The following is a 27,797-nucleotide window of genomic DNA, read 5'->3' as shown; positions in this document are numbered from 1 at the left end:
GAGAGGATGCTATTGTGACATTGAGGGTTTGAAGGGCCAGCACATCTCCTGCTTCTTCTCCCAAAGAAAACAGTGGAAGCTCTGCATTTGGAGCCTGATTTGTGCATTGCCCTCAGCGTAAATTGAAAGTGGTTCTGAGCTGAACAAGAGTAAATGATTTGCCTCGTCCAGCTCTGCCAGCCTTTCTGAGGATGGTGTTAATCTGCAGAGACTCTGTGTGTGTGTGTGTGTGTGTGTGTGTGTGAGAGACAAGATGGGAGGGGATTCACAGAGAAAGATGGAAAGCCGAAACTTGTTTCCTGAGCTGTTTAAAATAAAGGAGGGGGGATGGGAACCATAGACAGGGCACAAAGTAATCATGTTGGCTAAATCAGAAATTATTCAATGTCTGAGAATTTTGAGCTCTTCTAGGGTGTCTTCTGCTTTTCTACAGCAGAGATTTAACACCTGTAAGGGAAGCAAAAGTGCCCTTAAGAGGCTTAATCTGTGCACTGGAGTAGAATTTAATCTTCAATTCAAATCTCTGTCTAGAGACCACGGGTGAGAAGACTAAAGATATTACTGTTGATTTCAGTGAGTGCTTACCCGCATTGAAGTTATGTTGTTGTTATTAACGCGCAGTTAATGATTAAACCCTGTGAGTGAGTCAAAGAACACATTTGGGGACCAAGAGTTTGGACTTTACATAGACAATAAAAGACTTCAGCTCTGTGAGGGCTACCAGCAATCGCCTCTGCAGGGTGTGCTTCTTGGGTGGTCTTCAGGACGAACCTCCAGAGACCTTTCTGTGGGAGCTCTGGGTCGGCAAGGATGCTCAGGGAGCAACAAGAGGGAGCCCCACGCTACCAGCTCCCACCCCAAACTTGGTTTCACACCAACTGTGAAACCTGCTCAAGATGGCAAGGAACAGCTAAATTTAAGTAGGACCATGTATATTAAGACTAGACATCCGTGATAAGACTAAATGACAGGTTCTCCAGTTAGTCCACTTGTGTTGTTCATATTGCAGTGAAGTAATATTCTATTGCTCTTGACTTTGTAGTTGTTTTCCAAAAATGAGCAGGACTGATCAGGTCACATCATTGCAATGACATTACAGGCTTGACTTTTGCAACAATGAATTGAAACAGACTTTTTACAATGTTAACTTTTATATGAAAAAATAGCTCACACCAAGTCATTTATCATAATCACATTTCATTAACAGTAAATTTAACAAAATCACAATATACATATATAGTATGTATTTATTTATATGTCACTTTGTATTAACCACTAACTCTATGTAATAAAAATATATTACAACATTTGATATGTATTCACAAAGCACAAGCCATTGTAAACAGAATAGACAGCACAGGCCCCCTTATTCAAAAATTTGAAGTCAGGATTAAAATGTATTTTATTGTATTCCTTTAAACTGGAGGTACTAATATAACAGAATTTTATGTATCTGCCTTTGCATGAGTTAATCTGTATCTCTGAAATATCTATTGGGAGACTTGCAGTTTAGCTTGCCTGGGAACCTAAAGTCCATGTTAACCCATGGCACTCTTGAGCACGTTGTCATTGCAAATTGGTCTGTGCATCTCTCTGTCCATGCAATTTAGAAAGATTTATATTGCCATTTTTTCCTAAATAAATAGCCCCTGCAGTTACATCCCATTGTTATACAAAAAAGTAAAATGCAATAAATTATAATGGTATATTTATAATAATATAATCAAAACATGCCCTATCTACAGCAGCTATTATTAATGTTATTTCAGAACTATCTTTCTTCAGCCTGGCTAGGTGCTTTTGGAAATAGAAAACCATCTATTTTCATTATTTGCAAAACAAACCAAAAAAGTTTAAATACGCAGGCCAGATCTTTTATACCTCTCATCATATGAATGGTCCTTACTTACTCAGGCAACCCCACTGTCCTTACAGCAAGGATTTGTAAAACCAGCCCCTAACATATTTTTTTAAGCAAATAATCATCTAATAATCTAATCTAGGGAAAAATGTTTATATCTAACTGCATCTGGAAAGACTGGTAATACATTACATTCCTGCAAGAATTCAGAAGGGAATGATTAGTGCTTGCCAAATATATGGGATTTTTTTATCCTAAAATGATCTTAAGAAAATAAAAACACTGTGAAAAAAAAATCTAAGGTTTAGAAAAATGCTCTGTGGATAAATAAAGGTAAATCAAGGCACCTTTTAGTTATCTATTTCTATTTTCCAAGGCAATCTGTGATAATGATTTTTCAAACATCTTATCCGGGAAGCCCTATGGTTTCTGTTAGAAAAAGACCCATTCTTTACCGGCTGATGCAGGTAGGTTAATTTTACTTGAATGAGGTTTGGGGTGGACGACAGAGCATGGAGAGCTTGTCCCCAGCCTTGTCACATGTTTGCTGTGTGACCCTAAGGACACCAAGTGTTTTACTGAGATTTTTTTGGTAACAAAAGTCATTCAATTCATGAGATTTTTTTAATTTTTTGTCTCTGTAGCTCATTGATCACATTAGCAAAGCAGAAGGAGTAGAAATTACCTGTCTGTGCAAGCATTTTGTTGTCAGAATGATGGGAATGTAGACCACTTTGATATGTGACAGGGGTTTTTTATTGTTTTGTTTTGTTTTGTTCACAGACTCAAGCTAGTGTAATATCACAAAACAGGACTACCTGTGATGGCCAACAGCAGGAAGGCTATGGCCAACTTTGCGCCCTGGGCCTTGTTGCATTCCCACTAGTATTTCACTAGTATCTCACTGGCATTTCATTTGAAAGCACTGTTTTTCCTTGGGAACTCTTGCTGGATCAAATCCCAGGAGGATGGAGGTTTTCGGTTTTTTGCTATTTGTATGATTTTTAAAAAATATTTGCTTTGAAGCTCTGATTGTATAACAGTGTATATACAGTGATTAGAAAACAGTTTTCTAGAATTCAGTAATAACTCAAAATGGTTATTTTCCTAATATATCCTTGTAGATTATTAATCAACCATGTGGAGTCGTGCCTTTGGGTACATTGAAACCGTGTGCAATAGTATTTCTTCAACCAAAAAATCGCATTTTACTACACAATTACCGCACATGCGTGCTGTCATACACCTGATGCATTTGCTTCTCGATACACGCATTTCTGAAGTGCACTTACAGCCTATAGGGCGAACCATCTTTCTTAGAAATATAGACATTTATGATAAACTATAGCAGCCTCTCTAGTTCATTTGATCAGCATTATTTGCTTAAAAACCAACACTCTTAAATACATATTTACATGATACACAGCAGGACTACAAGTAAGGAGTAGACATTTTACAAAGACTGCAGCAGCTCTTTTCTCCATGTAAACTTTTATAACCCCCCAACAGGGACAGCTGCCTTTTTTGATCAGGATGGTTTTCATAAATAAACTTCACCCATCAAAGGTTTTTGATATACTTACTGAATGCTGAAAGCATAAAAAGAAAATTAAAAAAAAAAAAAAAAAGAAAAAGTTTTAAGGCTAAAATGTTATTGTTCTCACTTATTCAGGCTTGGGTTACAAAGATATAATCCCTGATTCTGCAAACACAGACACAAACACAGAAGCCTGTGCTTAGCCCTAAGTATCCAGGGCTACCTGCTGAAGAAAACACATAGTGACCATGGGATCAGGATCTAACTGAGCTTTCTGTGTTGTATGTGAGGTGCTGAAATATTTAGTAGTTATTAGGGTCAAGCAATAACTAGCTGACATAGGTGTGTAGTCTCTGGCTTTACTTTTAGGCTTCATTTAATCACAGGAACATTTACTGTGGGGAGAAGACAGCTCTAACTTGTGAAAAACAACTAATTTCCAAATGGTAGTTTCAAAAATATTCACTGCTCATGTAAAAATATATAAGATAAGATATTCAGAGCCCTCAAAGCCTTCTTCATTCAGGATTAAGAAGGGTAAGGAAACTATGAAACTTCAGGACATGGAGGTCCAGAAAAAGATTACTTTCTGCAAGCTACCTAGATCTCCTGGGCTGTCTCCTAAACTAAGGCTCACCCAGGTGTAGGTGGTTTCTGGTCATTCAAACAATGTCAGTAGTTTCCATATAGCCCATCTGAAAACCATTAGAGTCTTCCCACCCCAACAAGGATCTTCCTATGGAGGCTGTGCTGCTTTGACAGAAAGTTCACCTTTCTCTTTGGGGTAAGTGGATGTCTGAGAGACCTGAGGAGGTCTCAGTGTGGAAACAGGTCACTAGGAAAAGCCCACTGCAGCCAGGGTAACACATCATTGCAATGGTAGCAAAGCCAGTTTATAATTCTCATCCTTCCTGAACCTCAGCCTTCCATTTACATCTATTTCTGCCCCAGTTTTGTAACCTCTACAGTTGTTCTGATGCAGCTGGTTTTGAAAATAAGTCTAAGAAGTCCTTCCAAATTTTTTTTTTTTTTTTTTTAAATTCTTTCCAGGAAGATAGTATTGTTGACCTGAAACAGAGCAAACAGATGGATGGGCAAAATTTGGACAGTAAACTACAGCAAAAAGCAATGATGTGCCTATTGGGGGCCGGACAAGATGATCTCCAGCAGTCCCTTCCACCGTCAGCTGGTCTGTGATGCTGTGATATGCGTGACTACTGCTGCAGCAGTCGTCAGGCTTCATAAGGATTTGCCTGGAACTTTCTTAATAACTAGATTTGATTGTTTTCTGAAATAAGAGATGTTTTTAAAAGTCTGATTAAGGGCCACTGGAAACAGGTTGTTGGGGTATTTTACTCAAAGAGTAAAAACAGGGATGGAACTTATTTAGAGAAGAGTCGTGTGGTTGCCAGACATTGCAAGTGGGCACACAGGCACAGGAGGAACTCACTAAATCCTGTGTACATCTTTCTATTTCTAAACACTATGAAAAAGGGGCCCTACACATTTAGAAGACAGATCTTTAGAACCTGGTTATAGTTATCTAAAGGGACCCTATCCTCAGGTGAAGCAACAAACTATTATGTTGATTTATGTGAGGAGAGGGCCTGATACTTGTTATTTACTCAATAAATTCTTATCAGTCTTCCATAGTTTTTGATGAATGCAATTACTCAAATCTTTACATTCAAACTTGCTCAAAAATGTAACATAAACCAGGACCCAGTTCACAGTTAGGGCTCTGAGATCATATAAATAATTGTAAAATGAACAGAGGAAAAAGCTCAGAATCCACAAAATGACATAGTGGACTAAATTCTCTTAATCATCTACCAACATTCTGCCTGCCAAATTTACAAGATATGAAGAAAATGTTAATTGAACATGCGTGTGAGAAATAGATATTGCATATGGATCGCAGATACCAACAAACAGAAAACTGCATATTGCCTAAGCAGCTGCACGATTTTTGCACATGCAGTTCCATATTTTGGGCACACGTTGTAGCCATACTTTACAAACTTTTTTCAAAAATATTTAAATAACAAATGGAAAATCCCTCCCCCCTACGCACACACGCGCATTTGTGTTAGACAAGAGAACAGTTCCGCTTCATGATCAGAGATAATAAAGCATTGTGCATTACGTTTACCATCATTATTCTAACTCACTCAAGTGAAAGTGTTGTTTTAGTACATATAATACTCAGCAGACAAATAGTTACTCATATCTACATTCATCACTGAGACACACATTTTAGAAAATTTTGCCAGTTGCCTCTAAGAATTCAGCTGAATATCTAGCACTTAACGAGCCACAGTATCATATTTCTAGTATCTTACAAAACGTCATCAGGAAACGTAAGGGTGTTACTTTTATTTCGTATAACTGAGTCAGTTTGTCAAGCACCAGCATTTACAACTCTTGCTTGCTTCAGATGGTAGAAATATGACAATGTGTCAGAAAGCTGATGTAAGTAAGGGGAAATGATATTTATTCTCTGTTATAAGATTAATTCTAGAAGAAAGGCACCATGAAAGAAAGACAGATTTTTAAACACGTACAAGGGGAGAGATTTATTGCTCATGGTGACACATAAATCAACCAGGGACTGACTGTGATGTACAAGCATAATGAGACAAGTCCAATGCTGTTTTCTTCTCCGTCTTTTACTAGCCATCCTAAATGTACAATGGTTTGTGGTTTTTTTTTCTCTGGGAAATTATCTTACTCTATTTGAATAATTGATTTAAAATTTGAAATCCTTCTGGAGCTAGGTTTATTGATATACAAACCTCCCATTGACTTTGGCAGCAGCCCCATGTGTAAGTTGACAACAGATGTGGACTTTAACAATCATCCTGTTGTAATTTACTTTGGTAAAAAGTATAACAATCTGATCTACAGCTTTTTATCTTTTTAAACTCACTAATAATAAAATTTCTAATATCCTGTATTATGATACAACCAAGTCATCAAAATGACTTGACTTTCTTAAGAAAAAAGTATTGAACTGGGCTTTATCCGTGGCACCTGAGAAAATCATGTTAAGCCTAAGAAGTAAAATGATTAAGATGAGGTAGACTAATCTGGCCAAGGGCTAATTTTGATTGCAGTGTTGTAAAAACTTGCTTAAATTGGGTGACTATATTTGTGTGTATATTTTATTCTAGTTATGCTATTGTTTCATAAATAAAATGAATAGTTCAGCCGATGATTTTTATTTACATGGTAGTTAATGATCTTCATTATGTTAATTCTTCTGATTATAAAGCAGGTGAGAATGTGAGTTTATAGATTAACATGGTCCCTTGCAGGTGTAGTACTGCACCGGAATGAGGGTTCAGGCAAGGATCTGTATGCCAGTCACTGAGTTGTTACCCCCCCATTCACTGACTTCGGGGTGAAGCCCCTCTCTGAGTTATCTCACTGGGCTTTGAATCTCAGGCCAGAAACTTCAGCAGCAGACATTTTTTGCAAGGTATGAAGGAAATTGTAGTTGCTATAATGTCTGTTCTATCAAAGAGCTTGCAAAATGGAGCATGCTAATGCTTGCAAAATCCATCTCTTTCTAGCTAAGATACGTTGGAAAGTAGGTAGCAGACATCCTGACCTTCCCATCCTGTCTACCATTTTTACTTTTCTGAAATTTCATGGGGAGAAAACTAATGGGATTTTTTGGAAGCTACTGAGAAAAAAAACTTAGAGAAGACATGGCTGAATCTCCAGCCATGTGTGATTTTTTTTCTTTGTTCAGTTCTACAGGATTGTTCAAAAAATATGTATCAGCAGAGGCTGAAAGCCATGCTGGGCACTGTGTGAGTATCTAGGTAAGGATTTTTCTATTAAGCTTTTCCTATTAAGAGGTTTTCTATACAGGACCTACTTAAGCAACTAGTTTGGGGTGGTTTTTGTAAAGCCAGGTTGGCAGCCCTGTCAGAGGTAGCCTTACCTGCAGACAGTGAAAAATACACCATCAATATCCCTGTGCAGCTTTTTAGAATAATCTTATGATGGCACCGGTTTGCTCCCACTACTTTCATGAGTCCTTCTGCTGAGGACTAGCTCTTTACCCTATCTGCATGTGTAATTGCTGATGGAAATCAATGGGAGATTTATATTTTTGAAGCCTGCAGGACCACATAAAAACAGCACTCTTTCAGTTGGAGGCAGGAGGTACAAAGCAGCCCATCTCCCTTATGTGGGTTACTGAAGGGACATGGGCTGGGCTACAACTTGTCCGTGACTGCCTCCCAAAAACCTTGACAGCTGAGAATAGCTACTAGGGTTAGGCCAGTTACTTTTGTTTCCCACATATTGTTTTATGTGTCTTGTAGGTCCCATACCAGGCTCCTCATTCGTTCAGCTGCAATATATTCCGATTGTGCGATTCGCTCGTGAGGGCAGAGGAATTGATGGAGCTTCTTTTGAGGATCTTGTTTATGATGTCTTTCCATGTCTTCCTGTACTGATGCCGTAGCAAAGAATACACAAAAGGGTCTGAAACGACTTTGCTGTAAGCTAAGCACTTGGAAATGATTCCCCAGTGGGAATTGATGTGGACCACAGAGGATAATTCAACAAGTCTGTGGAAAGAGGAAGGTTGAAAGAGTGAATATTCATATTAAAAACATCGAGTAACAGCACAATGTAAGTCAATGACCCCCTCAAAACTCCAAATTTTTTCCTGGGCAATTGCAAAAAAACAAAAGAGAAGAAAACTGTACTCATGAAAATGTGAGTGCAGTGCTCCCCTTATACATTTCTAAGAGTGCAAATGTAAACTTGAGGTCTGTTTCCCAAGGATGGTACTACACAGCTCCTATAAGTGTGTCTTGTCCTCCAAACTTCAAGGCATCCTTAATTCTGTACATATAGCTGTACATTTACTGAGGCTGGAAGTGGACCTTGGATGTGTTGCCTCAATAAACGTTGAAGGATTTAGTGCAAAATGGAATAGCTCCAGCAGGATATGAGGCAGAAGAGCCTATTTATTTGTTACTGGAATAGACCTTTTGGAGACAAAAACTGACTCCAAATCTCTGATGCAGAGCTCCATTTTGAACTCATTTGACTTATTCAGGCCACGGAGGTACTTGATAAAGAGGCATCCCTCTCTTTAGAGGACTGTAACCTAGCCCTTTTTTTTTCTGTCTAAACAGCCTGTTCAGGGTCATAAATACTCTGAAGTAAGTATTTCAACGCTTCCCAGAAAGTTTACCGCTGATGAAAAATACCATGCAGCATCTATAATGCAGAAAAATATCATAAAATCATAATAGTTTCCTACGTAACCTATCCTCAGCCATTACACTTTTAGTCTCTGTGCCAAAACTTATCCATATGGACAATGTATGTTACTTCTCTGATTACACCAGGGTTTTCAGTCCTAGTAAGATCTCTTGTTAGAAAGTAAAATTTCTCATTTGATATTTCACTTCAAATTTTTAGTTCATTTAGTGCTTTTGTTGTGTCCATTTTTCTCGTAGTGTGTGTCATAAGATCATATTTCTGGCAACTGATGTTCGTCACACACTTGATATAACTCTAAAGAGAATGAAAGGAGAATGATCTCCCCAGGTATGTTACCTATCTGTTGACTTTCACACTTTAACCACAAGTAATATAAAAAAATTTTTCTGTGTTGCCTAATTTAATTTTTGAAGTATTGATGCAAAACCATACTTTGAGCGCTAAAGTGTGAGCTTGGGACACAAAGTGTCAATTCTTGATCTCATGGGAATCATATTGCCCTACCATTAGGCATCTAAAAAACTAATATTTGGTCTGAACTCATGGTTCTAGGTCTCCCCTCAGGTATCTGAGAAACCACCTCGCTGGTGCTATCAAGCTTTCTTAGCCAGTCCAGCTCCTAAAGAGAGAGTTCCATGCCTTTAAACAGTTTGCCTGGGTCACAGGAGAAGCACACAAGGAAGAAAAATTCATCATTGAGCGATGGCATAATATATCCTGAATTTAAAAACTGGTCCATTTAAAGGCCAAACATATCAATTTGCAACAAATTTAGCAAGGCAAAACTTTTAACTCATTAGAGGGGGGTGGAAGAGAGGGAAGAGCTTTATATACTCCTCATACCTACACAAGCATGGATAGTTCACTTGTACTGAGAGTACTTTTGGCAGTGACATAATGATAACTCCATTAAGTTTTCTTTCCCCATGTCTTTCAGCAACACTGAAGGGCATTTCTCTTCAATCTGTCTGTACAGCTGTTGAGAATCTATTGATTTTTCTAGAGGAGAAACAGCCACGTGTGCTGCTAGAGCCCCACTATGCAATAGTAAATATGGCTTTTGCTGCAACTGTCTCCAGCAGCAGGTGCTCTTAAACCTGCCTGGAAAACACTTCAATTGCTAATGTTTCTTCAGACAAAGCACTATTTCCAAGGAGCATTCTGAAGCGTGGTTCCTGCAGCAGCAATGATAGTAGTGCTGGTACTTCAAGCAGTTTAGAAATTAGTTTTTTTTTTTCCTCAGTCATTTTATTCTCATTCCATGAACTTTCACTACATCGCATTGTTTAAAATAGCACTGGCAGATGGCATGGTCCAGTCATTTGAGCACGAAAGTGGGACTAAGGAACCTTAATTTGTTACACCACTGACTACGAGCTTCTGTCTTCTCTCTCTGTTCTGGCTTGCCTAGACTGCAAACTCCATGGCAAAAGCCCTGTCTCTTCCTAGATAATTGTGCTGGGCTTAGCACCATGGGTCTGCAGCCAGTGCTGGGGCTTTAGCCACCCTCACAGTATTGGTAATTCTAATCCTGAGCGTAGTTTTGGGTGCTTGGTGCTAGCAACGTGATCACTTTGTGTGTCACTTCCATTGGAAGTGAGGAGCACCTGTACAATGATGCTTTTAGGGGTGGTGGCAAGCCAAAATACTCTTTGAGCTCTCAGACATATGAGACATTTGAGGTGACCAGGTTTTATTACATGAAAATACTTGGGAATTGCTCTTGCCCTTCCACGGATGCCGCTTAGCTCAGCTGATCACTGCAAGCAACTCTGAGATACCGAAGAACCGCCATCTGTCCCATTTCTCTCGCCTTTCATCTCAACTAAACAAATGTTGTTCTTTCAACCTCTCCTTGTAACTGACTGGGTTGATATCTTTCTTACAAAGCAGGATCGAAACTCAGACATAATTATCATCTACTCAAGCTGCCGGGGGGTCTCATCTGGTCTATTCTCTCTTGTTTAATAAAATGTAGCTTATGACACCCACGTTAATATGCTCTAAAATGAGAATTGACTATTTTGAAATTAATCATCTGCTGAGTCATATTTAGTTTGTAATCTACCATGAGCCATCCTTATTTTTACTCTCTGTTTTGTATATTTGGTGCCTTCTTTGCATTTTGAATTTCATCATGTTGAATCTCATCTGATAGATTTACTTTTACTGAATGCTTTACAGATGTGAATTTGACTACATTTAATTAAATTCAGCAGATGCCTGAATGACCAAAATATGATAAATTTGTGCCTGAGTCTCTGTCAATCAGTTCTACAGGATGTTAACAATCTCCATTTAAAGCTTATCAAACAGACACTTCAGAGTTGCAAGCCCGGACTTGCAAATTTTACCTTCATTGATTGAGCAACTAAAAAGCCTACACTTTTATCAACAGAATTTTAAATATTTTCTTCTATTATGTTCCTTAAGTGTCCTTGATATTTACATATTTTGCAACTCTTATTTGTTATTCTTATAGTAAATTACATTTGCAGATATCAAGTAGCAGACAGAGAAATGCCGACAAACCCCAAGCTGTGCAATTCTATGTCTTGTACAAACAATTAAATGTCAGTCTTTCAAGGCATATCACATACTTTATTGCCTTTGAAAGAGGGGTGTTTTTCTCATTTATGAGGGAGATTATATGCATAGCTTCAATTTTCGTGAAATGTTTCAGCCAAAAAGAAGACATTTTCAGTGAAGGAGCATTAATATTTCAGTGCTACCTGTAAAATAAATTCTACAGAATCAGCTACATAATTCCCTATCTTGCTTTCATAAGCCACTCTTCTCCTGTCTGGTCTTCAACATCTTTTTATTTCAAAGATATAAGCTATTTTGCTGTGATACTTTGTTAATATTTTTATAAACATAATTCTTTAGAGTGTGTCAGGTCACATGGATATCCAATTATTTTATTTCGCTTTCAGGAAACAAATGAGAATGCTATGTTGAAGATTAAGACCCTGACCTCTTATGCAGAAAATACACACTGAAAACCCTTTATATACATGTGCATATAATTGCAACAGTAAAATATTTTACTGAACGTGTTTACATCCAGATGGGAGGCTGCTACAATGGCCACATATCTGCTGTGCATCTCTTAAACCTGAGAACTTAACTGAATTGTGGAGAAAACTCTGAATAGACCAGTCTCAGACAATCTAAAATGCCTTGCTGTTCAGGAGTGAACCAAAGCTGGCATTGCGTTTTGGAGCTGGTCGATGATGAAGTCCTCACAAGAAGAAATTCAGTCCTTTCCCCAAGATTTTGGATCAGCTCTTTAAGCTTGTACAAACATTTCTGTTTGTGTCTAATTCTGCTTTGTTTTTCCCCAGACAGGTCCCATGGTGTCAGAATTATACCTGAGTTGTTTTTTTTGTGTTAATTATATGAAACAGCAGACCATGAGTTTGATCTTGATGTTGATTTTACTTTATTTTCACTTTATTGATCGGTAGACTGAATCTCTTGTATGCTGTCTTGTTAGTGAAAAAGCCATATTTTAATTATTGCTCCTTGATACCAAAATGGCATCTCGGTGATCTTTAGCTGATTTACCCTCAGCCAGTTTTGCCTCTTAAGTGGTGGATGTATTACAACTGGCCAGCTTCTGTGAGGAAGCAGACTTTTGGGTTCTTGTAGCCAATCTTGCACATCCCTTGTAGCAAATCTTGCAAACAATTTCTTTTAGCTGTTGCTGTTCCCCGGAGTTGTCCGGCTTGTACCAAAAGGTTTTTCTATCCAGGAGAAAAATAACTCTACCTCACATGAGCTGAGGCTTTTGACGAAGACTAGAAGGCCACTTTGAATATGTCAACCTAACATTGCATAGGAAAATCATGCATTTATATGCACAGATAGGCAAGAACATAATTTGCAGAGGAATTCTGAACTTGCTTGTTTACCCAAGCAGAATCTTCAAGCAACAAGTCCAAAACGAAAGTCTGTTTACCCTTTGTCCCCCAGAGAGGATACAAGAGAATTTTAATCTTCTTCTGCCTGTTCCACCATCCTCCTCCATAACCTGAGGGCTTCAGGCTATGAACTTCTTGCTGATATTATTTAGGATTTTTAATTTAAGGCCAATTTCCTCACAAGTTGACAGCACTTATTAACTTACATGAGCAAAGTTCTGCATTTCAGTATGAAATGCCTGGAGTTGGAAATTAATATTAGAAATCAGTATGACTTATTGTAATATTTCTGATGAAAAAGCTCCTTGGAGAAAATAGGTTTTGAATGATGTTATCTAATCACATAATGATAAATATAGCAAAAGATGTACTTTTGTACATCTTTTGTACTAAAAAGATTAGTACAAGAGATGTGTACTAATAGAATTTTTACAAAATAAGAAAAAAGATTTGCCTAGAAACGTGTAATATGGGGTAATACTTCTGTCATACTGGTGCAGTGGAAACATTGAATTAAGAAGAATCAGATTCTACTGATACACTACTTGAGGTCAGTCACTGAATTAATTAGAAGGGTGTTTTCTTGATAAAACAGATCCCAAATATGATTTTTACCCTAACGTAATCTGAAAAACTCTGCTTTGCCCAGAGAATTTCTCTGTCTGGGGTTATAAGCACAAGTCCTTCACTGGTTTATGGAATTGTTGAAGATGACTATTTGTTTTTTAGTGTGGAAGCAGAAAGATGTTGTTATAGTAAAACCTTGTGATTTGCTGCTTTCAGGCCTCAATTCATGAAGTACTTGCAAGCGTGTTTAATTGAAGCCTACTGCTGATTAGAGCTGCCTGTCCAAACGAGGGGCTGAGCAGTACACTTCAGCAGCTGTCTTGTCTTCACTGCCTTGAACTGTGATTGATTGTCTCTAACTTGCGAATCTAAGAGGCTGGACATAGTCCAGAAAATAATACTTACTTATATAATTAAGCTCAAAAGCCTCCTAATCCCCTTGACTTCAACACCCTCAGCCGTGTGTAGGAGGCACAATAATGCACGACCCCGAGTACCTGTCCCTGCAGCGTCGTGTCCGGCAAGGTCTCTCAAGTAGCTAAAGAGGGACTTCCCTGTGGTTTCTTGTGCAGGGATTCCCCAGAGGTCTCAGGACTGAAAAAGCCAGGAAAGTGACAGCCTTTCCCCCACATGGCACATCTGACCAGTGCCCAACCCTTCATGCATTCTTCATGCATTCAGGACCCTACGTCTTGACTCTTCTCATAGGCTCTCTCTGCGGCAAAGCTGCGAGTCCTCAAATGACTGAATACTTGGGGGAACATTTAACTGATCCTTGTACGGACTAAAGGGAGGAGGCTCGAGACTTTTCTAACCACTCTTCTGTATCTTAAGGCTACTGGGACACAAATTGGGATGACACAGAGTTAAGAGGAGGTGGGGAGGTGGTGCCTGAACGCTGGGCTGAGATGCCTATGGAGGAGCACAAGAATACTTCTGACAGTCCTGGTTAGAGCACTCGGTGTCACTCAGGACAGAGCCGCCAGTGATTCTGTGACTCTGATGATTTTTATTAAGTTCAGAGACCCAACATAAAATGAAGTTCAACCATTTGCAGTGAGACAAATACTTTAATATTTTATAGCCTGAGAACTAAAGCTAAATGTCCATAATTGTAAATCCTTTCATATCTTTCTAGAGTGTGGCATGGAGTGTCTTCTTGTGACTACTAAGTGAAAGTGAAGGTAAATCTAGTAACACTGTTCCAAATGTATTTGCAACATTGCTACAAATAAAGAGCATGAATCAATTGGCTATTATTATCATGAACATAAAATCAATGTGACATGCAGGTTTCCATTTTCACCAAGAGACTACAAGACCTTCTTGTGAATTGCTTTGTTAGAAACAGAAATTCAGGGTATTATACTGAATTGGAAAAACCTGGGGTTGGCTACGTGCCACTTATATTGAGTCTTAATTCAGCTTTTTTAATTATTTTTTTGACGATGGATCTGAGTTTGACTGAAGTCAGCCCCAATAGTATTGGAATAGGAGATACTTTAAAAATATTTCTTTCTTTCTTTCTCTATTTTGCATAGCAGCATTTCAATTTTTCCAGGGCCTTTTAATAAGGAATGCAAGTTGTAAATTTCCTTCAACAACTAGATAACACTTTTCTGGATAGACTCACTTTCTAATACTTTGTGTTTCATGGGAGTAATTTTGTGTTTCCCACAGGAGCCGTTTCCAAAGATAAGCGGTAGATAAGACACTCTTGACCATAAATCACAAGATTTTTTTTTAGCTATGAGCCAGAACAGCTTTGATATTTGATGTTTATGACTAATAAACTCTATCCAGTCAGACAAAACTATCGTTTAAGTCTGTGGACTGTGTTCTCACCTCAGCTGGATCTTGTTGACCAGATTTTTACAGTCTGACCTACTCAGACAAGTGTCTTGTCCAGCAGATCACCCCCTGAACCAGGGAAGCAATCTGAGGAGTAGGTGACTACTTGACCTGAAAAAAGTCCGCAAAATCCCGTGGACTGACTTCCTACATCATTCTCATGCCACCAACATGTCGATTGGGCTGGCTGAACAGAGTCTGGCCCATGGGCTGTGTCAAGATTGTATCCGATAAGAGCTGTGACATTTTACACAGGTTTTGTTAGCTCAGTAAATGCATTCTCTGTGATAGGAGGGGAAACGGTGCACAAAATGTTCACAGGAGACTTGAATCATTTTCTGGTTCAGCGTGCCCTACTTCTCCGAGTAAAGAGTGCATCTCAGTAGTCTTTTCCAGTATGTAGGATCACACTTACCTTGTAATTACATAAGGTGCAAAACAAAGTATAAAAGTACCAATAAAGGTACTTATTTTCTTTGTTGCTCGCTGCCTCCGCCTCTTTTGTTCTTCTAGACACCGCTCTCTTACGCTGTGTGACATTCAACACAAACAAGAACATGAATCATAATATCATGCAGCGGATTTTAATGGCTTTACTTATGGAATGATAGAAATCAATCGTACCACTAAGTGCTGTATTCACATAAGTCAATACCAGGTGCACTGCATTTATATGGGACAGTACTAACTATTAATGCATCGTATGACCATCTTACCCTCCAAAAACTATTACTGAGAAATACATTTTTATATATCTATATGCACACACCCCCAATATATCTATTTATAAATAGTCAAATTGGTGGAATCCATCCTTAAATTCAGTTACGACTCCTTTTTGAATTACTGTAAGCTATATTTGCGGGCCAGAGTTTGCCTTACGATACTCAGAGATTTGGAAAATATCCAGCGTAGGGTAGGCAGCATGCTTCTTCCCTAGAAACAGCAATATGTAACACTTCTATCTTAGATAGGAGAAACTTCCCAGCAAGATAAGCAATAAAACACAGTAAAAACATACCGGGAAAAAAACATGCTCTGGACATTCAGCCCAATGTTGAAACAACTGCTATATCCCATATTTGTGAATCCTGTGACCGTAAATCTTTCGGCTGCCTGTGCAGCTCTGCACGGCCACGGTGCTGAACGCTCTACAAAGCTGGGAATTGTATAACAAACCCACAATGCCTCAAACCACCCTTGTTCCTGACTAAACAGATGCATATTATTGACACCCTGATTTTTTTCCTACCTGGGACATTTTAGGACAAGAGTTTCTCCTTTGAGTTTTCCAGTGGTGGTCTTGCCAGGCCACCAGAGAGTTGCTAAGACCCTCGGTGTGCCAGCAAGGTGATGGGAGCACGGGTCTGAGACCACACTTCCACTACAGGAAATGCCCTTTGAAATCGGGACATTTTCTTGACAAAAAAAAAATGGTTACATGAAAACCCATCCTCTTTCTCCAGGGACATCTTATTGCAGCCTTTCAATACTTAAAGAGGGCCTATGAGATGGGGACAACCTTTTTAGCAGGGCCTGTTACTATAGGACAAGGAGTAATGGTTTTAAACTAAAAGACAGTAGACTTAGGCTAGATATAAAGAAGAAATGCTTTACGATGTGAGGCAGTAGATACCCCATCCCTGGAAACATTCAAAGTCAGGTTGGATAGGGCTGTGAGCCACCTGATCTAGTTGAAGATGTCTCTGCTCATTGCAGGGGGCTTGGAATAGATGACCTTTAAAGATCGCTTCCAACCCAAACTATTCTATGATTCTATGATTCTCTATGTACTTGTGTAAGTCCTGTGCTCGCTGTGCCTTTTGAGGGAAGTGGATGAGTTACTGTCTTCTCCAGGCAGGTAGGTTGGATGGACAGCACTGGTTGTATCTCCCAGAGCCCCAGGGCCACCTGTACCTGAACTAGTCCCTTTGGGAAAGAGCAAACCCAGAGCCAGACTTCACTCCTGAAGCCCCTCTCTATGCACACAGCATCTCTGCTATGTGTTGGCTTGTTGCACAGGTCTCATAGTAAAGCAATCACATTTCTTGGGCAAACTGAATGGTCTGGCCCGTGTGCTCCATTTTGTAACTGCTTGGCATTGGTCTCTCTGTTTTTATTGCAAATTTGTAATTGATGACTCACTCTCAGGTTCCACACCCACATATGTTAATAGCTGTGAGGTTTATGGCCATACCCTTACGTTGTTTGCTGTAACTGCAAATGTTTGATCATCATCTAAACGTGCTACAACCTAAGGATCTCAGTGTGCTCCGGTGGTCTCTGCAGCAAGTTCTTATGTTATTACCTTTTCATTGCGTTAAAGAAAACATGTTTCCTTTGATCCATTTTATACATGGTCTTGCACTGCCAGTTCCCAGAGCAGCTACCAAGATGGTAAAATGAACAAAATAATGCAGGAAAAGGTTCTTCTGCTTGAAATAACAAATCATCTCGCTCTTAACGAATATGTCTAAGTAGAAGGAAAACACATCTAAAAGTGTTACATGTTCCGAGTTATTTGCAGCAAGAAATGACGTCTGAGAAGGAAAAAAAAAAATCCACCTTTTCAAGGGAACCTATGTGCTTTCTGTTCTGCAAGAGCTGGAGAACTCGGAGTATTTTTAGGTGCAGACAGATCATCTTAGAGGTTGAACAGCTTCGCTTAAGACCTGCGTTCTTAAATTCATAGTATCCCAGGCACATGGTGATATAGGAAAAGAAATCTCCAAAATAGGTTCAATTAGGGTGGTGTTAGGGTGTAGAGTGTGGTGCATTTTTTTGTCTCTAACAGTTTCCCCGGTTATCTCTTCCCTACTGGCAGATACAGAGCTGTCTTTGACTCCTGGAGTTCACACATGACTTGGGAACTCCAGATAGACTTGAACCAATTTCTTTTTTTCAGCCTTTCCAGATGTAGCTAATAAATACCACATCACAGAGGAAGGTATTTTATCTCATTCCTTCGTATAGACAATGTACACAGATGGGTATTTTGCTTTTGCGCACACTTTTATGCACACAGATAAGAATATATATGCAAGTTCTAGTAGTGACACTAGTAATAGAACTGGATTATTGACTAAGCTTTCATTTAAAGATTATAATATCCTGGAAAATCTGAGATATATATCCCCTTGAAGGTCTGGTATGTTCATGAGATACTGGACCTTAAGATCTGTAAGGCTGAATACACCAAAAAGATAGTATAGATAATTTGGGTGAGGAAACACACAGGTTAAGCACTTAAGTCTTGCCCAAACCTCTCACGATACCTAAGATGCCCTGGTCTTAAGAACAAAGTCAAGAAAAAGCAGTATCCAGTAAAAACGCCTAAGATAACTCGAAAGGACATGTGCCCAAATATTCACACAATTTTGTGTGGTATTTAGAGGTTTCCTTTGTACTTGTCTTGAATGATCTTCAGAAGATCACTCGTGTCTTTCCAAGTCACAGGTAATAAAGCCATCTGTCTTAACGCCTGTCACTAGACCCCCTCGCGGGCGGATTCTGAGTCATAGGAAGCAGAAAATTGTCCGTACACATTTCTCAGTGTTAAAACTAGACTGTGCAAACAGCTGGAAAAGTCAGGGTAGTCTAAGGTGGGATTACAAACTTTGTGCTCTCATGTGCCTGCTCCCAGCATCCCTGTCTCTGCTGGTAGGTACTATAGGAAACACTGAAATTGCCTGTATATATACCACTTATATAATTCGAATGAAGCCTCTGTTATGTCAGAGCTTTATGAATGTCACTAACTGCTTCAGGAGACCTGCAGCCTTTGTGTCTCTCTCACAGGAGGGAAGGCAAGCTGAGGTCTGACCCTTTCAGTGGCAGTGGCTGTCACTAGTTAAGGCAGCACCACCATAGGTCAAATCAGCCACCATTTCTGTAGCCTAGAAAAGAAGCTAAAACTCTCCTTTTTTAGAGAGAGGCATCAGAATAACCTGATGCAAGAGATAAATAATGGTTAGTAATACAGGTTACTCGCAGCAAAGTGCCTATACAGCTGTCTCCTCTGAAGAAAGGAGGCATCATTCCCACAGCCCCATTGAATCTGCCCCTCAGTGAGATGATCAAAAAATGCTGTAACATCCTCAAATTAACCTAGACCAGAAAAAAATGCAGAGGAGGAGAAATACCATTGGGATTTTTGCCTTTTCTCTAAGCTTCACTGTGCGGTCCGGGCATACTTTAAGCTTTAGACATAACGATTGCTATTTCAAATAGCCCCAGTGGGTCTGTGGCACTTGCCCTGGGAATAACCACTGCATCTCATGGAGCATGCACGAACCAGGACCAGTCAAGGCACAGTTTAGCAACCAGACAGCACGTAGGGATAAAGGGTGTTTTTCCCTCTACGTGTCTTGGTGGATAAGGGAAGATTTATACATGTGTTTCTCAAGAACAGTAACGGGACTTGCCCGAAGTTCTGCTCCACATTCTTGGTCAAGAGACAGATCAAACAGCTTAACTGGAGAATTCTGAGCAAATGTTTCTGTTCCTCTAACAGTGTGCTGTCCTGCCCTGATCCTGTCAGACTTTTTTGCCTCAGGCTTAGGAATCCCCAAAATATGACCTTTTTTTTGAGGACAGCCACATGTGCTTTCGGTCCCGCAGCTCTGCTGCTGGCTGGCTGCAAACGGAGAGATGGAGTTCGCCTCCAGCTCACAGAGCAAGGGACAGCAAGGGGGGGCCGGGTGGGATGTCTGGCATGGGGCTGTCCTCCAACTGCTCTCAACTTTCCTCTCTTCCAGGCAGAATTCTTCCCCCATTTCAGACACCTCCCTGCGCTGCCAGCGTTTGTCTGAAAGACATTTCCCTTCCCTTCCCTCTCTGACAGAGACAGTCTGAACCCTGAGATCCAGTCTCCGACTGTCTCCCAAACAGCGCGCACATCCCCCACAGCTGCTCACCCTACCCCACCAAACCATTTTCTCCTTTTTTTCCAGACAAGTACACCAGGTTCTTCCTTTCCCAATCACCTGCTCCAGCCACGTTAAGCCCAGAGCCAAACTAGTTCCTGTGAGCAAACCGGGCTGATTTCTTTCCACACTGTGTCCAGTGCCTCTGTTTTCCCCATTCCAGAGCTCCTTCATTGACTCTCCCACCCCATCGCAGTCATAGCTGGGTTTCAGACCCATCCATCCCAGTCATAGCTGGGTTTCAGACCCATCCACCGCAGCTCAACAGAGCCTCTCAGCCAGGAGATGCTGATCCATCGCCCACCCTGTCCCACTCCATCCTGCCTCAGCTATGCAGGTTCACTTTGGCTTGTCCTGCTGCTCCCTTCTCACCATCCTGGTCCCACACCCTTCCAGTCGTTCCTGTTTTGGTCCTCTCCATTTCCTCCTCTCCACTTCTCATGGGCAGAGCCACTGCCTACCCACAGCACACACTGAATTCCTCCTCCCCCAGGCACCAGGCACCTTCCCCAGCTCCTCCCCAGGACCTCTGCCTGTCCAGCACTGCCCTTGGGCTTCCACCCAGAAAGCTTTCTCTCCTTCAGCTTTACCACTATGCTCCCCTTTACTGACCCAGGGAAAACTCTCTCTCCCACCCTCCCTCCTCCAGCCAAATCTGCATCCCTTCCAGATCCAGACATAGCCTATTCAGTCAAGATTTATAATTTGTGCATAATCCCTGACATGACTCTTTTGCACAGCATCCCAGCATACATCCGTACCCATTTGGTGCTTGCTGTCAAACCCATTATCCTCTGAGCCCCCAGAGACTTTTCTCCTCCTCTGTCTAGGCACAAGGGGCTTGTTTAAAGACATTCATTTGAAATGAACTTCATTACATCCCTTGCTTGTCACTCTAGCGTTGCTACTGAAGTCTCTCTCACTTGGATTTAAGTACAGGCATTCAAGCATATGCATTTCGCAGATATAATTCCCTTACAGTTCTGCTCTCAGGAAAGATAAAGTTACGGAGAGCACAGCCATAGGGAAACTGCCGGGCGAAGGAGCGGCACGCAGCGCCCAGCTTCTCTCCTCAACTCCCAATGAAGGGACATGTGCAGCCTCAGCCTGCTCCCTCTCAGGCATCCGGCAATGTTTTTTGGCTGACGGTGCCAGAAAATGCAAATCTATCAGCTGCTAAATCCACCTTCTGAGACAAAGGGCAGGGATCTGATCACTGTCTCAAAGGGAAGTGCATGCTCAGCCAAAACTGCCTGTTTCTTTACTCTCCCTCCCAAAAAAAGTCCTTCAGCATAATAAAAAAGAGTTACTTCTACAACAGGAAAAATAAACAGAAGTAAGAAGAAACATGCAGAATATAAACTGGCAAGAAGGATGCTAGTTTTCTCCCCCTCCCCATCCCCTGCTGTGATACAGAACAGACTGTATTTAACATAACACTGAACCCATCCTGGCTTCCTGTGCCGTGAATAGTCTCCCACGCTGAACACACAGGCACCTTACCTGGGATGGATGTCCACAAGCAGCACCAGGGTCTGCATAGTGATCACGTCAATCCGCTTACAGTGAAACCGTGCCACCTTCAGCACTTTTAGATATGTGAAACACAGGACTATAAGGGAGAGGAGGAAGCTCAGGGTGTGAAAGACCCCTGTGAAAATCACAAACTGTGTCCTATCCTCTGGTCTCTTGTTGTACAGGGTGCAGGAGGCATAGAGGTGATGGAAACCCACCCAGGAGAGAGAAGTTGCCACTATCGGGAACGACACCGAGTGTAACCACGTGTAGCTCAGTATGAGCGCAGCATCCCTGTACCTCATTTTGGAGTGATAACTTAGAGGGAAGACCACAGCAATCCACCTGTCAATGCTCAAAGCTGCCATGCTCAACATGGAGTTGGTGGTGAGAAAAGTCTCCAGGAAGCCCACAATGTGGCAGATCTGGTCTCCTCCTGGTTGACTCTTGTAAATGATCCCAGCCAAGGTCAGGGGCATGTTCGAAACAGTCATCAACAGGTTGCAGAAGGTGAGGTTGAGGATGAACAATCCCGGGACCTGCTTGCGGATGTCGGCGCTGTACAGGAAGCACATCAGCACCAGCACGTTGGCCAGCAGGGCCACGAGCATCAGCACCACCACCACGAAAGCCAGGATCACCTCCCAGATGCTCATGGTGCGTCCAGTCACAGGAGGGACATCTCCGAAACTGCGCCGCGCCGGCACCCGGGGAACATGGTGCGAGGTGCGCTCACCTCGCCCTCCTCCCCAGCCTGCTCGCACTCTTGCATGCCCCTCCGTATTTTTAGAAGAGCTGCAGGTTTTTTTTCTCCAACCTCCCCCTCCTCGCTGCTCCTTTCCACGTCAACGCTTTCCGAGACGTGCACAAAAGCACTGGGAATGCCCATCAAACTGCGAGGAGGGCTTAAAAAATATCAGCAGGACTGAACCACTGTCTCCATTCGGTCCATTCGAAGGAGAGCAGGTTATTCCGAGAAACTGCTCTCCTGAGATCCCTAATTATCAGCCCCAAGCTCGCAAGCAATTCACCGAGTGAATTGTGCTCTCTTTCTCTCTTGCTTTCTGTCTCCTCTCTCTCTCTCTCTCTTGCTCTCTCTCTCCCCTCCCCTCTCCTCCAACCCTCACTCCCTTCCAGGCTGAATGTAACCTGCTTTTTATGATCACAGATAAAAACCCCATTAATGGATTAAAGCATGCACACTGCTGGTGATTCGCAAACGTGATTATGTCATCCCCCTTCCACAACCCCTCCCTTTCTCCTTGCGACTGTGACTAGACTTTCCTCAAGAGAAATCCCATGCTTTCATTTAATTGATTTAGACATTAATTTGCAAACAGCTGGATAACCGAATTCCTGCACTCCAGCGTGTTTCCTACATTTCGGTGCATCACTTTCACAGTTGCTGCTTGCTCTCAGCCAGGGCAGGGGCTTCCTTTTCTCTTCATTAGCTGCACTCAAAAAGATAGGGGAAAATGGATGTATTCTGCTGCCTCTCCAGAGCTGTCATTAGGCTACTGGAATGGTTTTACTGCTCTAGTTTAGCCCTTTGCAGTCCTGTGTCTCCAAACACCATGCGTAGGAGGAAAATGATTGTATCCCCTCCTCCTTTCAAAGCAGGGAAGCCAAAGCCCCAAACGCCTCTGTAAGATGCCCAAGGTCACAGACCAGGTGAGTGGCAGAGACGGCAACGTGCTGCCCACCTCGCTCTTCACTCGAGTTTTCTTCCCTTCAACAGCCTTCACTTCTTCAGTCAAAGGCTCCCTCCCTGTGAGGGTGAGCACCCTGGGAGATCAAAACCAAGCAGCAGCTTGGCAAAGGCAACAGGAACGAGTCTGCATTGCACATAATTAGGTGTTAAATTTAAGTTTGTTTTAAAGGATGGAGTGAGAACCAGTTTCTGATTGCCTTTCCTGTCTCTTTAAAACAGGTTTAGCTGGGGATGCTGAGAGGTTGTGAACAATCGAGACAGCGTTCTCATCAAGGCAGCCAAGCCTTAATCCCTTCACAATAAGGAGGCAAAAGATACCCTGCAGCAGGGTTATTGTGGCTTACTAAGTGCCTCTGCACGTGTGCAAGAGCTGGATGCTCAGGCGGATTTTCCCTGCGCTCACAGCCCTTGCCAGAGCCCTGCACACTCGATTTACAGCAACTCCTCGTGGCAGACACTTGGGCTCATCCGCTCGGTAGCAGAGCTGTCACCCCATGCAGTGTCAGAGCTTTGCATCTTGTAGCAAGGACCTTTCTCTTCCACTTCTGTTTTCTTAAACCAGGCTTTAAAGGGCTGATGACAAAGGGGATTCACTTTGTAAGTCAGACCAGTGTCAGCAAAGGCAGCTGGGACTCTCCAGGACAGATTAGCTAGGGACACACACACCCAGCAGAGAAGGAGCAGCTCAGGGTGCAGAGCCCAGGTCTGTCCATGAGCTCTGTCAGCTCCCTGTCTCCAGAACAGCCATAGAATCACAGAACGGTTTGGGTTGAAAGGGACCTTGAAGACCATCTAGTTCCACCTCCCTGCCATGGGCAGGGACACCTCCCACCAGACCAGGTTGCTCAAAGCCCCATCCAGCCTGGCCTTGAACCCCTCCAGGGATGGGGCAGCCACAGCTTCTCTGGGCAACCTGGGCCACTGTCTCAACCACTTGCACAGGAAAGAATTCCTTCCTGATATCTCATCTAAATCTCCCCTCTTTCAGTTTAAAACCACTCCCCCTCATCTTGTCACTCCACTCCCCAATCAAGAGTCCTTCCCCATCTCTTCTGGAGTCCCTTTAAGGACTGGAAGGGGCTCTAAGGTCTCCCTGGAGCCTTCTCTTCTCCAGGCTGAACACCCCCAACTCACTCAGCCTGACTTCATAACATAGGTGCTCCAGCTTCATGTCCTCATGCTGAGTGGATGAGAAGCAGGACTTCAGTGTCTGGTCTTTTCCTGAGGCAGGGACCTAAAGCAACATGAGAAAAGCCTAAAGGTGACCCCTTCTCTAAACAAGAGGGCCCTTTACCCTCTTAGGAGAGGTGGGCTAAGGAGATGGGAGAGAAGATGCAGACCTTGCTGTGTGGCACCAGAACCTCAACAACTTTCCTTCTTGGGTAGGAAACAACATCCCTGGCTGAGAAGGGTGTCCCAGCATCAATGGCCTGAGCAGGGTGTCCATGTTACAGTCCCTTCCATGACGCCAGCTTAAAGGTCAGCAAGCAAAGAGAGCTGCAGGCCCCCAGGAAGAAGCCCTGTGAGTTGGGAGACACCGAGAAGAGAAACTGGGAAGTTTGTAAAGATGTGGCAATGAGACTTGCCATGAGACTAGGAAGGACAAGGAAAAAGGAAGGGAAAGCATGGTGAGATATGGGAGGCAGGTGCTCTGTGACAGTGGTGGTGGGGAATCTCATACTCTCTTAGTGTCAAGGTGATACCTGGTTCCTCCTTCCCATGCTCAGCCTCCTTCTTGGCTCAAATCAATCCTGCAAGGCCCCCAGCTGCACAAATCATTCAAAGCCCAGCAGCACAGGCACTGGGTAATTTAGCCATTTATCTTGCCATGCAACACAGGAGGCAATAGGTTTATCAGGATGGGTTCCTTAAGCAGCGTGCTGTTCTCCCTTCAGCGAGCTGTGGTGCTTCCTGGATTCAAAAGCTTTGCTCGTGAGTAATTCCCTGGTGTGACAGAGGGTCTGGGCATCAGTGTCAAGCCCAGATGGACTGGGAGGGAGGAAATTTTCATCTGAAGATAAAGGATTAGGCTCACAGTCAGAAAAGGAGGATTCTCCCAAAGGGATGGATAAATGGGAAATAACAGGAAAAGAGATAGTTCAGAGAAGAAGTGATGGAATATGAATGGTCAGATTTGGGGATAGATGTTTCAGTGGATTTGCTATGAGGGGGTTAATGTGGAGCTAACGTGGAGGAAACACTGGACAAAGGGTAATGATGGATGTACCTTGAAGGGCAGGAGAGACCAGCAGGACTATGGACTGGCTCTGCTGGATCTCCTTACTGGGGAGTGGAGAAGCACACAGAAGTGGAGAGCTGCAGGACTGTCAAGAGGAGACCTACTGTCTCTTCTGAGTGGTATCTGAGCTCCTTCCTCCAAGACCTGAAATCTCCCCTCCCTCCACCTAGCCCTTTTTTGTCCCAGAATATGGTATGGGAATATCAGTGTGGGAAAGCTAAATTAAAGCAGCAAGTCTGGCATGTACTTCACTAATTGTTGGCCTAAATGAATGAAGCATTCCTAGTCCTGTGCTTTGCAGTTTACTGATTGCTTTGCCTTTTCCTATTGAGCTACTCCATGTTGTACAAGCTTCTTGGGTAAAGAAAACATCATTATCGGTACAGCTAAACTCCCGGTGTTTACAGGAAAAATGTAGCAGCTGAAAAGGGCTTAAATCTACAATCAAGTGAAAAAGCTTTCTAGATTTCAGGAGAATGCTGAAGTTTTCTTTTGACTGATTTGAGTCTCAGTATGTATGTCTAACTCTAAAGGCCCAAGTAATTTACATAATTGATTCCCCTGTTGGTAATCCCTGCAGCTGAGGGTATTTACTGACTGCTGCTGGGTTTATTTATCATGCATAGCTAAGAGAGCATGATGGATCTATCAAATAGCTTCATTTTATACAAATCAGGAGGAAAGAATATGCTGTGCATATTTTATCACTGTAGAGGAGATGAATGTGTTGCCCGTGAGCTCCTAATGGCAGGGACTGCAAGTTTGGTTTGCAATATTTCAATGAGAGAGTACGTTCTGAATTAGCAATAAACACTACTAATAAATATCAATTATCAACAGTGAACTCTGACAGCGCTAGGTCTGGGTTTAGAAGATCAGTCCTCCTTTAGCATTTGCTCCTTTATCAAGCAAAAAAAAACACAGAACATCTGTTGTATTTTATGTATATATATATATTAAATGCAGAGGGGACTGTGAAAAAGCATGGCCCATCAGATAGAGGAACAGGTTGTAATCAAGAGACCTGGGTCGTATGTGGTCATGGGGACAGTTCACCAAACCTCTCCCCTATTTGCTTTGCCCCATAAACGCATGGGGACAAAGACACAGTGTTTGTACACAAGATCCTGATCCGGAGCCTAAAGGCCTTAACTTAATCAAATAATGAGTTTTACGCACAAATGAATGGTTCTAGAAGGATGACACAAATGTCTTGCCGTTCTTTTACAACGGCCTAATGGATTTGTGGCCTAAATACCACATGCATACCAGTTTACCCTGACAGCAATATGATTTGTACTAGTATTTTACTAAACAGGAGACATATTGCAACAATATGAAACTGCTTTAGATAAGAGGTTAATTTATTACTGTCCAAGCAGTAATTTTTATTACATTTTTGTCTTTATTTGGCAATAGACAAAGGCATGAAGCTGATTAAACCTTCAATATTTTGGGTTGACTTTTCAATTTAAAAAATTCTACACGTGGACAGAAGATTTGTCTTTGCTGGGGTGTTTGTGAAGGGGAAAAAGCTTTCTCTGCACATTGTCCCACTGAGACAAGACTATGAAAGAACTGCTTGGGATAAATGAAATTTTCAAAGTTATGTGCAATATATCCTATATAGGAGGCTATTTTGATGACCTAACTAAAACACGTAAGGCATTAATTTCATAGGAAACTAGTGTTTAAGGCTTTACACCACTGAGAAAACTACTTGAAATTGCAACCTGAAAATGTGCTTGAAGTCTGATGCATTTCCTGCGTAACTGAGCGTTGTAGCTCTCCAGTTTTTCTCATTTGGGATCTCAGTTTCATGATTTCACTGCACTTTCCTTCTCCTATTGTCTCACCTTCCTCCTTTGGTCAGCAGTGTACAAACTTTGCAGGACTTTAATGACAGGAGTATTGAGACATGGCAGAGATTGTTTCTCCTTTATCAGTGTCTTAGCCAGCTCAAAGACAACCAATTTCCCCTGGGAAGCCAGTGTGCCTGCAGACAGCCCATGGGTATTTCCTCTTGCCTCCATCAGCCTTTATTTTTTGTTTGCATACATTCATGAACTGTGGAACTGGGTTGTTTCCCTTTATTGTCAGTTAAACTAAACTTTAGTAACAGCGGTATCTTTAATCTGATTATTTGAAGGTCAGGTGTCTCACACTGGCAAACACAAAGTGTTATCCTCTTTTATGTGAGTAAGATAATGGCTCATGAAATCATCGTTCTGCTGCACTGACAGTAAAGTCACACTGATTTCAGCCATCAGAATTTCACCATATATGTATGGTATGGATAATGTGAGCAATGACTTGTGTAATGTCTGCGTGCTTTGTCAGGATGGCAGACAGACTTAACGGGGCAGCTGGCACTGGTAGTTCATTGCTCCATTAACAGTGTCAGAAGCAGCG

The 27,797-nt window shown here is 41.8% G+C and overlaps 1 protein-coding gene across 1 annotated transcript; it reads right to left on the bottom strand.

Annotated features, from left to right (window-relative positions):
* Positions 1 to 7,752: 7,752 nt before the first annotated feature.
* On the bottom strand, positions 7,753 to 22,091 carry GPR26 (G protein-coupled receptor 26). The gene is made up of 3 exons (XM_074159098.1): positions 21,424 to 22,091; positions 15,411 to 15,524; positions 7,753 to 7,984 (listed from the first exon to the last, which is right to left on the bottom strand). The coding sequence occupies exons 1-3, from the start codon at positions 22,089 to 22,091 to the stop codon at positions 7,753 to 7,755; spliced, it is 1,014 nt and encodes a 337-aa protein (XP_074015199.1).
* Positions 22,092 to 27,797: the final 5,706 nt, after the last annotated feature.

The sequence above is a fragment of the Numenius arquata genome, chromosome 15, assembly GCF_964106895.1.
Source record: "Numenius arquata chromosome 15, bNumArq3.hap1.1, whole genome shotgun sequence".
Lineage (NCBI taxonomy): Eukaryota > Metazoa > Chordata > Aves > Charadriiformes > Scolopacidae > Numenius > Numenius arquata.
Note: the sequence above shows the minus strand (reverse complement) of the source record. Positions and strands in the feature narration are given on the sequence as shown.